Source organism: Palaemon carinicauda, chromosome 5, assembly GCF_036898095.1.
Source record: "Palaemon carinicauda isolate YSFRI2023 chromosome 5, ASM3689809v2, whole genome shotgun sequence".
Taxonomy (NCBI): Eukaryota; Metazoa; Arthropoda; class Malacostraca; order Decapoda; family Palaemonidae; genus Palaemon; species Palaemon carinicauda.
Window position 1 is genome coordinate 172778994 of NC_090729.1, and position 14171 is coordinate 172793164.

General features: G+C 35.7%; 1 protein-coding gene across 1 annotated transcript; it reads left to right on the forward strand.

Annotated features, from left to right (window-relative positions):
- Window positions 1-2693: 2693 nt before the first annotated feature.
- On the forward strand, window positions 2694-4256 carry LOC137641265 (uncharacterized). Its single transcript, XM_068373694.1, has one exon. It carries the CDS (start codon window positions 2694-2696, stop codon window positions 4254-4256), a length of 1563 nt encoding a protein of 520 aa, XP_068229795.1.
- The last annotated feature ends 9915 nt before the right edge of the window (window positions 4257-14171 follow it).

Sequence of the window (14171 nt, forward strand, 5' to 3'; positions counted from 1 at the left end):
TTAATTTTGAGTTTTCTGGCATCCTGACGTCGAAGGTCATTATCGCCGCTATTGTTTGTTATTAATAAAGAGTAAAAAGAAATTTAATCTAAAACCATAAAAGCGATGGCCTTTTAAAAGGTAAATAGCTCTCTGAAGACTGAAACGCGCCATAAAATCGTATGATCAAATGCCCTTGATTTCGTCAATATTGTCATCTTTATCATTCTTCTACTTTCAGGAGTTTGGGTCATAATTTACGTTAATTCTTTGTATACGGGCTGCATATTTGTAAGACCCCTTGCCTGAACAGAAAGGCCTTCCAATCTAGAATTCTTTCCAGTAGTTTTTGCATAATGAGAGGATTTTTTTTTTCTCATTGATCTTCTTGGTTTTATCTTTACTCAATAAGCAATTATTGACAGCCTGCTATCATATTTACTTCCCATCATAATTTTTCTAAAAGTAAATTTTATAAATTCACAGCCAACTGATTCTCATATCCTTTATTAATGTATCTATGATTATTTTGATTGATTGATTTAAGGTTTTCTGGCATACTGACCTCTAAGGTCATTGACGCCGTGATTATTTTGAAGCGTTTTCCAAATTCTATGTAACCTTTCGGTAGTATTTCCCATCGTAGCCTGGCTATGTATTTCTTATCTATCTCTCATCCTTGAAACCAGCACTGGAGAAAATTAAGTAACCGTATTTGTTTTTTCTTACATTACCGGGGGCCTATTGCCTTGCGCCAAGAGGCGCCCCCCCCCCCCTCACCTGTAAATGCCGATCAATCTGAACGAACGAACATAAGGTGCTCTTCTATTGTGTTGGCTGCCTGGACACACATTTTATGGTCTTAGATCAATCTTAACTATTGATATAAAGGTACCCATTATCTTCAACTTGTTTTCTTCTTCGGAATCCTCATAAAGCCCCTTGAACGTGTACACGAATTATTATTATTATTATTATTATTATTATTATTATTATTATTATTATTATTAATTGCTAAGCTACAACCTTAGTTGGAAAAGCTGTGTGCTATAAACCCGAGGGCCCCAACAGGGAAAATAGCACACTGAGGAAAGGAAATAAGGAAACTACAAGAGAAGTGATTAACAATTAATATATAATATTTTTTTTAAGAACAGTAACAACATCAAAATAAATCCTTAATATATAAACTATAAAAATCAAATAATACGAAGAGGAAGAGAAATAAGATAGAATAGTGTGCCTGAGTGTACATTCAAGCAAGTGAACTCTAACCCAAGACAGCAAAAGACCATGGTACAGAGGCTATGACACTACCTAGGAATATCGAACAATGGTTTGAATTTGGATTGTCCTTTTTCCTAGAAGAGCTGCTTACCATAAGTAAAGAGTCTCTTTTTAAACTTACCAAGAGGAAAGTAGCCAATAACAATTACAAATTGTATTATTTTTACTTGTAAGTTCTTGAAAATTGTACTTTTTTTCTACCACAGCATTTGATAGGCCAATTATGAATTTATTACACATACAAAGACTCCGCTTATTGTTATCCTTTTAGATTTCAGCATAAGCTTTTAATGATATTGAGTCGTGATAATTGTAATGCAGTCCACATATTTTAAAAAATACTTCTTTTCCATGTACAGCAGATCATTTCAAATATTGAAAACTGACTGAGCTATTCCGTTTCATACATTAATTAGATTTTTTTATTTTATCATTGTTTGAAGACTTTATTTGAGACAACAGTCATACCTTTTAGCGTTTTTTCTATACCTAGACATCTATTCTCTCCTGAGAGAGAGAGAGAGAGAGAGAGAGAGAGAGAGAGAGAGAGAGAGAGAGAGAGAGAGAGAGAGAGAGAGGCCATGCGTTTTGAGTTATTTATTTTTTACTGGAAAGTTATCACTGAAAGTTGTAAAGATTTTCCTTATTTCCTTGATGGAAGATGAAATATTTACACAATTGTTTGAAAGAGAAAAACACCAATGGAATAATTCTTTATATATTTTTAAATGAAAACATGTAAAAATAGGTCCATTAGTCTCCTATCAATCGTTCAATTTGACATTGTAATTGAAGTTTCACGTTATTTTTTTTTTCTTACTTACATACTTTAAAACATTTCATCTTAGCAACAGTGCTCCAAGTTTTTATTCTCTTCTAATCAATTATACAACTGAATACTTTTTTATTTATTAGAATTTACCATTATGACAAAACTATGATGCTGTTCAGCTCTGATTAGAAATTCGACTTGTGGGCAGGATGGAAATGTAGATGATTCAGGCATCAGATCACGACAGTGTAAAGGTTTAAATTTCGCTCACGAATGGTAAAGATGATGTCCAAGAGACTGACCATATATACATATGATCAACTCCCAAGCCTCCCTTCCATCAAGCTAGGACCAGGGAGGGCCAGGTAATGGCTGCTAATAGCTCAGCAGGTAAACCTATATGCTCTTCCAAACCCCCATCCCTAGCTCACATGGATGGTGAAGTTACAGACACTGCAGGAACCTATCGAGCTTAAGCGGGTCTCAAACTCCTATCCAACAGATTGGCAGGCAGGAACGTTTCCAAAAGGCTACCACAGCTTTTTGAATCGAGGGGGGGAAATAAAATACGATTTTTAAAGCACGAGAGATTTCTCTTATTTCTTTACCAAGTCCGGATTAAAAACGAAGATTGAACTTGGCACTCAAGCTTTGTATGGAAAGCAGCATTACTTGCAACAGAAAGCCGCACAAGCTTTGTAAGAAAAGCTGCAATACTTACAACAGAAAGTCACTCCAGCTTTGTATGGAAAGCAGCATTACTTGCAACAGAAAGCCGCACAAGCTTTGTAAGAAAAGCTGCAATACTTACAACAGAAAGTCACTCCAGCTTTTTATGGAAAGCAGCATTACTTGCAACAGAAAGCCGCACAAGCTTTGTAAGAAAAGCTGCAATACTTACAACAGAAAGTCACTCCAGCTTTGTATGGAAAGCAGCATTACTTGCAACAGAAAGCCGCACAAGCTTTGTAAGAAAAGCTGCAATACTTACAACAGAAAGTCACTCAAGCTTTGTATGGAAAGCAGCAGTACTTGCAACAGAAAGTCGCACAAGCTTTGTAAAAAAAGCTGCAATACTTACAACAGAAAGTCACTCAAGCTTTGTATGGAAAGCAGCATTACTTGCAACAGAAAGTCGCACAAGCTTTGTAAGAAAAGCTGCAATACTTACAACAGAAAGTCACTCAAGCTTTGTATGGAAAGCAGCAATACTTGCAACAGAAAGTCGCACAAGCTTTGTAAGAAAAGCTGCAATACTTACAACAGAAAGTCACTCAAGCTTTGTATGGGAAGCAGCATTACTTGCAACAGAAAGTCGCACAAGCTTTGTAAGAAAAGCTGCAATACTTACAACAGAAAGTCACTCAAGCTTTGTATGGAAAGCAGCAATACTTGCAACAGAAAGTCGCACAAGCTTTGTAAGAAAAGCTGCAATACTTACAACAGAAAGTCACTCAAGCTTTGTATGGGAAGCAGCATTACTTGCAACAGAAAGTCGCACAAGCTTTGTAAGAAAAGCTGCAATACTTACAACAGAAAGTCACTCAAGCTTTGTATGGGAAGCAGCATTACTTGCGACAGAAAGTCGCACAAGCTTTGTAAGAAAAGCTGCAATACTTACAACAGAAAGTCACTCAAGCTTTGTATGGGAAGCAGCATTACTTGCGACAGAAAGTCGCACAAGTTTTGTAAGAAAAGCTGCAATACTTACAACAGAAAGTCACTCAAGCTTTGTATGGAAAGCAGCATTACTTGCAACAGAAAGTCGCACAAGCTTTGTAAGAAAAGCTGCAATACTTACAACAGAAAGTCACTCAAGCTTTGTATGGGAAGCAGCATTACTTGCAACAGAAAGTCGCACAAGCTTTGTAAGAAAAGCTGCAATACTTACAACAGAAAGTCACTCAAGCTTTGTATGGAAAGCAGCATTACTTGCAACAGAAAGTCGCACAAGCTTTGTAAGAAAAGCTGCAATACTTACAACAGAAAGTCACTCAAGCTTTGTATGGAAAGCAGCATTACTTGCAACAGAAAGTCGCACAAGCTTTGTAAGAAAAGCTGCAATACTTACAACAGAAAGTCACTCAAGCTTTGTATGGGAAGCAGCATTACTTGTAACAGAAAGTCACTCAAGCTTTGTATGGAAAGCAGCATTACTTGCAACAGAAAGTCGCACAAGCTTTGTATGGGAAGCAGCATTACTTACAAGGGAAAATAAGTGCTTGATTTGAGCAGTGAATGGTCACATTGTGGCTTGATACTCACTGGAAACCGAAGTTATAAGTTCCAATTAATATCAGAATGATTCATCATTTAGTTTCATTCCAAAAGCCTTCAGGAAAAAGGTAATGGTGTTTGTTTGATTGTTATCAAGAGAGCCCAGAAATCCACAGCAGAAGAAAGCTATATTTTTTCTTCTCACTGGAGATAAGAAAATGAGATGCCTGCTAGTAGAGACAAGGGACAACCAGAGAGACAGTAGGTCTATTAACTTTCTTTTAATCGAAAATTTTTAAAAGTTTAATCTTTCGAACTTTTGTATGGAACAGATAGACATAAGCAGGTATAAAAGTTTTTTTAGTTGAAATTTAGATATAACTACAGAAGTTCAGATGAGAGAGAGAGAGAGAGAGAGAGAGAGAGAGAGAGAGAGAGAGAGAGTGTGTTTCCCTATTCAGTTACACTGGATATTTCAAGTATAGATAACTGCGTACGAAAGCAAGAGCCACAAACAAAAGAGAGAGAGAGAGAGAGAGAGAGAGAGAGAGAGAGAGAGAGAGAGAGAGAGAGAGAGAGAGAGAGAGCGAGAGAGAAAGTCTCCAATTTCAGGTACACTGGATATTTCAAGTATAGAAGATTGCGTACGAAAGCAAGAGCCACAAACAGAGAGAGAGAGAGAGAGAGAGAGAGAGAGAGAGAGAGAGAGAGAGAGAGAGAGAGAGTCTCCCTTTTCAGGTACACTGGATATTTCAAGTATAGAAGATTGCGGACGAAAGCAAGAGCCACAAACAAAAGGATAGAGAGAGAGAGAGAGAGAGAGAGAGAGAGAGAGAGAGAGAGAGAGAGAGAGAGAAAGAGAGAAAGTCTCCCTTTTCAGGTACACTGGATATTTCAAGTATAGAAGATTGCGGACGAAAGCAAGAGCCACAAACAAAAACAGTGAAAGAGAAAGAGAGAGAGTTTGATTAGCAGAGGAAGACTGATTAGTGCAACTCTATTTTTATGTTTCAATGAAAGAACATGGATGTCCTTAATGAGTAGTGCCTGTCATGTGCTGAGCGGTTCCCGGCGTTATTAATTTCCCCCTTTTTTTCCCCTGAACTCGAAATTGGTCGCGGCGTCCAGAATTCTCCCTATTTCCCGCCGAAAAAAAAAAATTAAAAAAAATGCTCGATTATTTAGAAATAAGTGGCCAGACATAAGCGCTTCCGTGGATAATAATACGTTGGCCATAACGCCAAGGGGATAGATTAAAAAAGTATCATATCGCGGGAGTGATTCGCCAATAAAATGACGATGGCTATATTAGTCCGGCTCAAATGGCTGGCCTCATTATCTTCTATTTCAGTATCTAAAAAAAAAAAAAAAAAACACGGCAGGTGGACATCCAAATGTTATTAGAACCATTGCCACCGACGACACGGCGTCATTAAGCCGGGTCATCCATTTCCTAGCTTCCAGTTAGCAGCAGCCACAGCGTCACCAGCTGCTGCACTCCCTGCTGTTGAGTCAACAAATGCAGCTTCTGCGGAATCTTTGCTTGTTGGTTCAGCAGGTGCAGCTTCCTTGCTTGTTACTCCTATTTCAGCAAAGCTTTGGTTCTTGATTGATTAAATGCAGTTTTTCCGATAAAGCCATCTGGGATTTACTGATTTAATCAATCAATCGCAGATGGCTTCAGCGGAAAAAAAAACTGCATTTAATCAATCAAAAACCAAAGATTGATTAGATGCAGTTTTTCCGCTAAAGCCATCTGTGATTGATTGATTTAATCAATCAATCGCAGATGGCTTCAGCGGAAAAAAAACTGCATTTAATCAATCCAAAACCAAAGATTGATTAAATGCAGTTTTTTCCGTTAAAGCCATCTGTGATTGATTGATTTAATCAATCAATCGCAGATGGCATCAGCGGAAAAACTGCATTTAATCAATCAAGAACCAAACATTGATTAAATGCAGTTTTTCCGCTATAGCCATCTGTGATTTACTGATATAATCAATCAATCGCAGATGGCTTCAGCGGAAAAACTGCATTTAATCAATCAAGAACCCAAGATTGATTAAATGCAGTCTTTCCGCTAAAGCCATCTGGGATTTACTGATTTAATCAATCAATCGCAGATGGCAGTCAGCGGAAAAACTGCATTTAATCAATAAGAACCAAAGATCGATTAAAAGCAGTTTTTTTCGCTATAGCCATCTGTGATTGATTGATTTAATCAATCAATCACAGATGGATATAGCGGAAAAACTGCATTTAATCAATCAAGAACTAAAGATTGATTAAATGCAGTTTTTCCGCTAAAGCCATCTGTTATGTCTTTTGTTTTCCCATTGCTATCAAATGGAATATGTTCCCTGAAAGCAAATTATGTCTTGAGAAATCTGTCTCTCTTTGTTTGAAAAGTTCTTGGAAGAAATAATATTTATGGAATATTTTTGAAAAAAAATATATACGAACATTTAAAAAAACATGAATTTGGCTTGGCCTTTGTTTGGTCTTGATAGGGATAGATATGAAAAATTCTCGGGAAAATTAATAGGTATGATATATATTTGTTGAAAAGAGATATATATTGATATTTCTCGAAAAAGCTATGACTTTGTTAGTTAGATTTGTATGTGTGAGCTTACGAGAAACCTCTCTCTCTCCCTCTCTCTCTCTCTCTCTCTCTCTCTCTCTCTGTGTATATATATATATATATATATATATATATATATATATATATATATATATATATGTATATATATATATATATATATATATATATATATGTATATATATATATATATATATATACATATATATATATATATATATATATATATATATATATATATATATATATATATATATATATATATATATATACACACAGTAGAGTAGCAGGGTTTTTTTCTGTAATCAAAGCAGATAATAAGAGTCAAAAGCCCATAAAACCTAGAGTGATTTCTTCCATCCCAACGGATCCACATTTGACTCGGGGTTATCATCAAAATCTAACGGATAGAATCCCCCCCCCTCCTCTGGCCAAATGTACAAGACAATTTCGCTGAACTCTTCTTGTTTCTCATCTAAAGGTTGACTTTTATGTGAACCTTAAACTGAATTGTTTTTAGATTACAATCGAATTTTTAGATAGTCTTTTTTTTATCTTGTAAATTTCACGAAAACTGCACATTATATGAACTTAATCAAATCCACAGACGGTTGACCAAGAAATTTTGAGTTTTTCTGATTTTCGAAGAAGTCTTTCATGAAATGCTGAGGTAAGCCTGTTTTAGCTTGAGGATCTTGGTCCTAGTAATTAATTGGTTCCTACGTAAGTCCTGCACATTTTCACATTCTTAAAATACACGGATTAAATCTGTGGAAATAGATCAAATTGGTTAAAGATCATCTTATCGTATGGTTCTGTACAGATGTACCAGTTAGGTATTAACTAAAAAGCGGAGTGAATGCAACTAACTTTATTTGATCGGAGCATTTGTATATATACAAGCCGTTCCAGTCAAGAACGGCACACAAACTCAAACACAATGAGACAAGCATGTATAGGCATAAACAGGTTATCAGTGCAAGGGGAGAACAGGAAAAAAAAACAGAAATACAGTACCGTTACAGTGTAACAAGCGTGTGTGATGCACGTGCGGTACAGTTATTTTGCCCATGATTCATCCAGGATCCAAAGAAGATCCTGGATTCAGCGAACGACCTTCCATCCATGTCTCCCGTTAATCGTATGAAGCACTAGCTTTCGATTGATTCTTGTTTTCATTATTTCGATTTTAAAGAGAGATTCATGCACATAACCCTACCAGCTCCACAATTTCAAAATTTTATTTCGTTTTGCAATAAGGATAAACACTAACTATCGATTTTGTTGATGAATGATTTAACTTGTTTTAAAGAGACGGGTTTTTAATTACTAAGTAATTATAAAGAAATAGCCCTTCTTTTATTATTATTAATTATTTTTCATTAATATTTAGGTTTTATATTTCAGCATATACTGTTTAGAATCTCACATCTCACATTTGGGTGTTTTTTTTTCTTTTTTTTTTGTGGGTAAATTAAATCTTAGAAAGTTTATCTAGTTATCTTCAATTAATCACAGTTTCCAGTATTCATTTTTTTTCCTCCGAACCCTATCGTGTTATAAGATCGCATTAACCCTTTCTATTAGCAATATTTTTTCATAAGTTTACACCAGCTCTCGTCAACTTGCTGCATGTTATCATTATTCTTTTGAACTCTGGTTAGTCCCTCTGCATGTTGCACCCCAATTTCCTTAATTAAGAGCAACAGTATCGAGATTAATCAGTTTAATTTTATATTTTTACCTCCGCCTTGGGTCCCCGTGGTTGGCTGCCTTAGCGCAAGAACCCGTGGCTTGCACCTTCAGTGCTAGTCGTTCTACAACGAACGAACGAACGGTTGGTAGCGGTTGGCTGCCAGCACGGGCCCTTGCCCTAGGGCGGCCCGTTAAAAGATAGCTAAGGTGTTGAAAGGGACAAGAGGCCTGATGAGGACCTTTGTACTATGATCATGAGATGGTCTCCTATGATTTATGGGGCTCGCTTATAGGGTGACTTTTCCCATAATACTATCCCCATTATCCTTTTTTTCTTTTTCCCTCTTTTTGTCAAAGATTAGGAATCGACTTGAAATTTCTAAGAAACGATCGCCGTTGTGGAAATAGAGTTTACCTTCTGATCATTGATTATTGCTTCAATATTTTAGAAGTTTGATAAATTGCTTGTCTTTTTCATCCGACTTCATCATTTAGATTTTAGTGCTTTTACGGCATCATGAACAGTGAATTTTATATGTCTGGCTAAATCTTTCGTATTTGAAATTAGCCCATTGATCATTGTAATAGTAAGGACTATTTAATGTCGGCAGTCTATTGAACTGGACCGTGAAAGTAATATAAAACCTTACGATCTCATTGTTCGAAGGGGACTTTATTCATACTTTGTTGTAAGTGGTATATCTAGTTTCTTATATTCTCTCTATAAAAAACAATATTTATAATTATGAAATACAGTAGTAATTTCAATTATGGGACAGAAGTTGTTCCATTAATTGTATTAATATTGAAATATTTTGTTTGTTATTTCATTTATAGATGCAGCTCTTTTATCAGGGTTGTTGTGGCCTGATTAGTAACGTCTCTGTCTGGTGTTTGCCAGACGGGGGTTCGAGTCCCGTTAGTGCCATTAGTGTCTGCAACCTTACCATCCTTGTGAGATAAGGTTTGGGGGTTTGGGGGAGCCTATAGGTCTATCTGCTGAGTCATCAGCATCCACTGCCTGGCCCTCCCTGGTCCTAGTTTGGGTGAAGAGGAGGCTTGGGCGCTGATCATATAAATATATGGTCAGTCTCTAGGGCATTGTCCTGATTGCTACGGCAATGTCATTGTCCCTTGCCCCTGCCATTCATGAGCGACCTTTAAAACCTTTAACGTAATTAATTTCAGTTGGATATGTTGGAGAAATGTACCATATCCTGTCCTTGCGCCGTCATTCAGAATTCCGTTATCGTTTCTCGTATACGTTTGGATTTCTTCCCACTTTTATAGGCGATGTCAATCATTATTCCTCTCGTCCTTCGATTGAATGTCCCTTAACCTCGCATTTCTCAAACCCCAAACGGGCTCGCAATGAAGATTGCGTCCACCGAGCCAACGCTTCATCATTCTTCTCGCATTCCAAACCCAGTAATCTTGGCCTCTCATATTTTCACAGTTCTATCTCGTATTTCCTGTATTTTATCAGCCGAGTCTCGGATCTTCTAAGGAAAAATAGGGCTTTAACTCTCCCGTGATAGCTGTTACTGGTGGGTTAATAACGGCCCTTCTCACTTGTGGTTGTGGGCTGATTAGTGGGCAGGCGCAGTTAATGAACAAATAGAACTCAAAGGGAACTGTCGTCTCGACACCTACAATTGGCGTGAGCACTACAATGATTTGATAATCACAGGTAAATTAAGGGGAATCACAATGATAATGTATTACGAAGGTTCCTATAGCAGGTGTAATTGATTGTCAGGTAAAGATATACGAGGCCGGAGGCTCTCTCTCTCTCTCTCTCTCTCTCTCTCTCTCTCTCTCTCTCTCTCTCTCTCTCTCTCTCTCTCTTCAATAAGAAAGCATTTATGGTAACCCATAACACACACACACACACACACACACATATATATATATATATATATATATATATATATATATATATATATATATATGTATATGTGTGTGTGTGTGTGTGTGTGTAAAACCCATGGATGACAATAACTCACAGGAACACGTGATTTTCAGATGCAGAAAAATTAGAAGAAACAAAAACGTTTGTGATATTTTAGTTTATATATATTTTTTGTGTGTGTATGTGTTTATGTATGTATATATGTATATGTGTATATATATATGTATATATATATATATTTATATACATACATACATACTATATATATATATATATATATATATATATATATATATATATATATATATATATATATATTCAAATATTAAATCATAAATACTTAATATGAATTCCCTTATGCTATTGACTAAACTATCAGGAAAGTAAGTGGTGGGCTACTCTTTAGTGTAGACGTAACAGTTCCTCCTTTACTTAAACCAGATGGCTTTGTCAATCACTGTCCAAGGAAAAAGAACCCTTTCGGCTGCTGTGTTTAGTAGTAAACAGAGTAAAGAAAAACTTGATATTCCTCATTCCTGTTTTCCCGAGGCTAAAATAAACTTATTTAGCTTTTCGGTCTCGTGAATTAAAACACTCTTGATGGACCTTGATGCTTATGGAGGTCTCGACTCAAATAATATTTTCCTTTGTTGTTTATAAAGGCCCACTGATTTTTTAGCTCCTAAGTTGTCTTTTATATTCTGCAAGTTAGCAAGGAGAAGTTCTTTTAACACTTGTTGGCGAATTTGAAAAGTGTATTACATTAGGTAAACATGTTTGTGGTAGCTCAAGCCTTGTAAATTACCTCCCAATTTCCATAGCTTCCATATTATCTAGAGTTTTTAACGTCTTTTTGCAAGATCTCTTAATAGGTATTCTGAAGGCAAACAATTTATTGATCCATATGTTACAATTTGGCTCTCGTAAAGGCATTGGAGCAATCGACGCCCTTTTTACAATTTCCAATGCTGTACAGAAATCTCTTGAATGTGGTCAAGAAGTTTGTGTAAGTTATGGCTGATTTCAGTGCTGCCTTTGGCCTTATTAGTCATGAGGCCCTTGTATTCAAACTCAAAGAAATTGGGAGCAGGCGTGTGTTTTCTTGATATCATTATTGAAATATTAAGTAATATATTGCAGAGTTGTTGTTGATGGGTACCATAGTGCGTATAGGTATATGATATCTGATGCACCTCTGGGTTGTGTTCTTGGCCCATTACTTTTCATACTATACACACATATGCGGTTTGGCCTAGAAAACAAATTTGTTGTATATGCAATGGATGCTACTATTTTTGCATCAATTCCTTTTCCTATATGTTTATCTTGGGTTGCTGAATCTCTTAATGAAGATATAGCTAGAATTAGTGAATGGAGCATGAAGTTGAACCGTAACAAAAGTCAAAGTATGATTGTAAGTAGATCGAAGACAGTGGCTCTTCAATATCCAGATCTCTCCATTGATAATGTTTCTTTAATTTTATTAAGATTTTAGTTGTGATTCTTGATTGCAAATTTACATTTAAGAAGGACGTTCGGTCTGTTTCTTCTTCAATTTGAAAAAAAAGACTTCTTGGGGAAAGTCTTTGAAGATTATCGGTGATCAATCAACTCTGAAGAAGAAATATTTTAATTCGATCATTCTACAATGTTTCGGGCATTGTTCTCCAGTCTGGTCTTCAGGTGCTGATTCACATCATAATTTGTTGGACAAAAACTTGCAGTCTATTCAATTTCTTATTCCTGATCTGGATATTAATCTCTTACACTGTCGTTCAGTTAGTTCTTTATACATGTTGTATAAGATTTTTCAAAATTCTGGCTATCATTTGCATTCGGATCTTCCCAGACTTTACCATCCTGTACGTAGTACTTGGTATGCAGTTAATTCTAACAGTCTTGCCTTCTCCATAATAAAACTCAATACTGTACATTCTAAAAGTTTTATTCCAGCTGTGACCAGATTGTGGAGTGATCGGGCAGTTTAATCGGTACAACTTCGGAAGATGAAACTTGCTTCGAATGTTTTCATGTTGAACAGGCTGACATGACCTTATCTTCATAATTTATATATGACAGATCTATTTTAACGTTGATACTGATCTTATGATATTTTATGTTATTCCTTAATTTGATAGTATATTATTTTCCTCTCTAGACTATATTTACCTGATGGAACCCTTAGGCTTATAGCTTCCTGCTTTCCCAAATAATGTTATAGCTTAGTTAATAATAATAATAATAATAATAATAATAATAATAATAATAATAATAATAATAATAATAATAATAAACCGCGTATTACAAACTTAACTTTTGGGTATTATGGATAACAAGGACTTGATTTCCATTTTCTGCAACAAAACATCAGTTGGCTAGTAATATGCCCATAAGACTCGAAAATAACATATATATTTCTTGACACCCAAATTGCTTAATCGACTGATTATTTCTGAATGAAGATCCATAAGTTCGAAACGTGGACGTGATTTATACGTACCACATTCAAATCCCTTTCGGGTGTAAGATATTCACAAGTTTGTGCGATTTCGATATAAGATGTATTCTTCGCTTGATATGTAAGTGTCTATGACAGTTTCTAGTAGGACTGACTTTCCTTAGCAGTACAAATGCGCTGATTTTCGTTCTTCCTTATCACAGGGAGATAAGGGGTGGGGCTAGGGTTGATCATGGAGAGGGGAGCAAGATAACAGATATTGCTATGATCATCATGTAACTAAGTTATGCAACCATACGCGGACAATTATCTCTCTCTCTCTCTCTCTCTCTCTCTCTCTCTCTCTCTCTCTCTCTCTCTCTCTCTCTCTCTCTCTCTCACTGTATAATCATACGTATATATATACACACACACACACATATATATATATATATATATATATATATGTATATATATATATATATACTGTGTATGTATATGTATACACATATATATATATAAATTTATATATATATATATATATATATATATATATATATATATATATATATACTGTGTATGTATATGTATACACACACACATATATATATATAAATTTATATATATATATATATATATATATATATATATATATATACATACATATGAATAGATGTATGTATAGTATATACGCGACCGCACGTACGCATCTTTGTAAGCATCCTTACGTTCCTTGACCCGTGCAAGATGTAAAATTAGTTATTACATTCGGACATTAGCAACAACCCGTTGCTTAGCAGTCCGTGTCTCACATGATCCCGGTAATATATGCACACGTCTGCACATACTTGTGTTTGAAGTGTATGTGTGCGTGCTTACAAGCCATTATGTTTACGTAATTAGAAAGGTTATCGTTAGGGTGAATCAGCCGCTTCGAAGACAAGGTGTAGGAAATTCTTTCTCTCGTCTGTCCATGTGCCCGATGATCAGCGAGGGGGTGGGGGGGGGGGGGCTTTGAGAGGTATGGCAGAGGGGAGATGCAATGAAGGAAGGTATAGGGTAGTTCATATTGGGGAGGGGAAGGTGGGACACGCATGTACACATAGAATAATATCTCTCGATTTCTCTCTCTCTCTTTCTCACATATATACTGTATCTCTCTCACACACATATACAGTATGTAAATGTGTGTATATATATATATATATATATATATATATACAGTATATGTACATATTTATATATTCATTTATTTACATATACTATA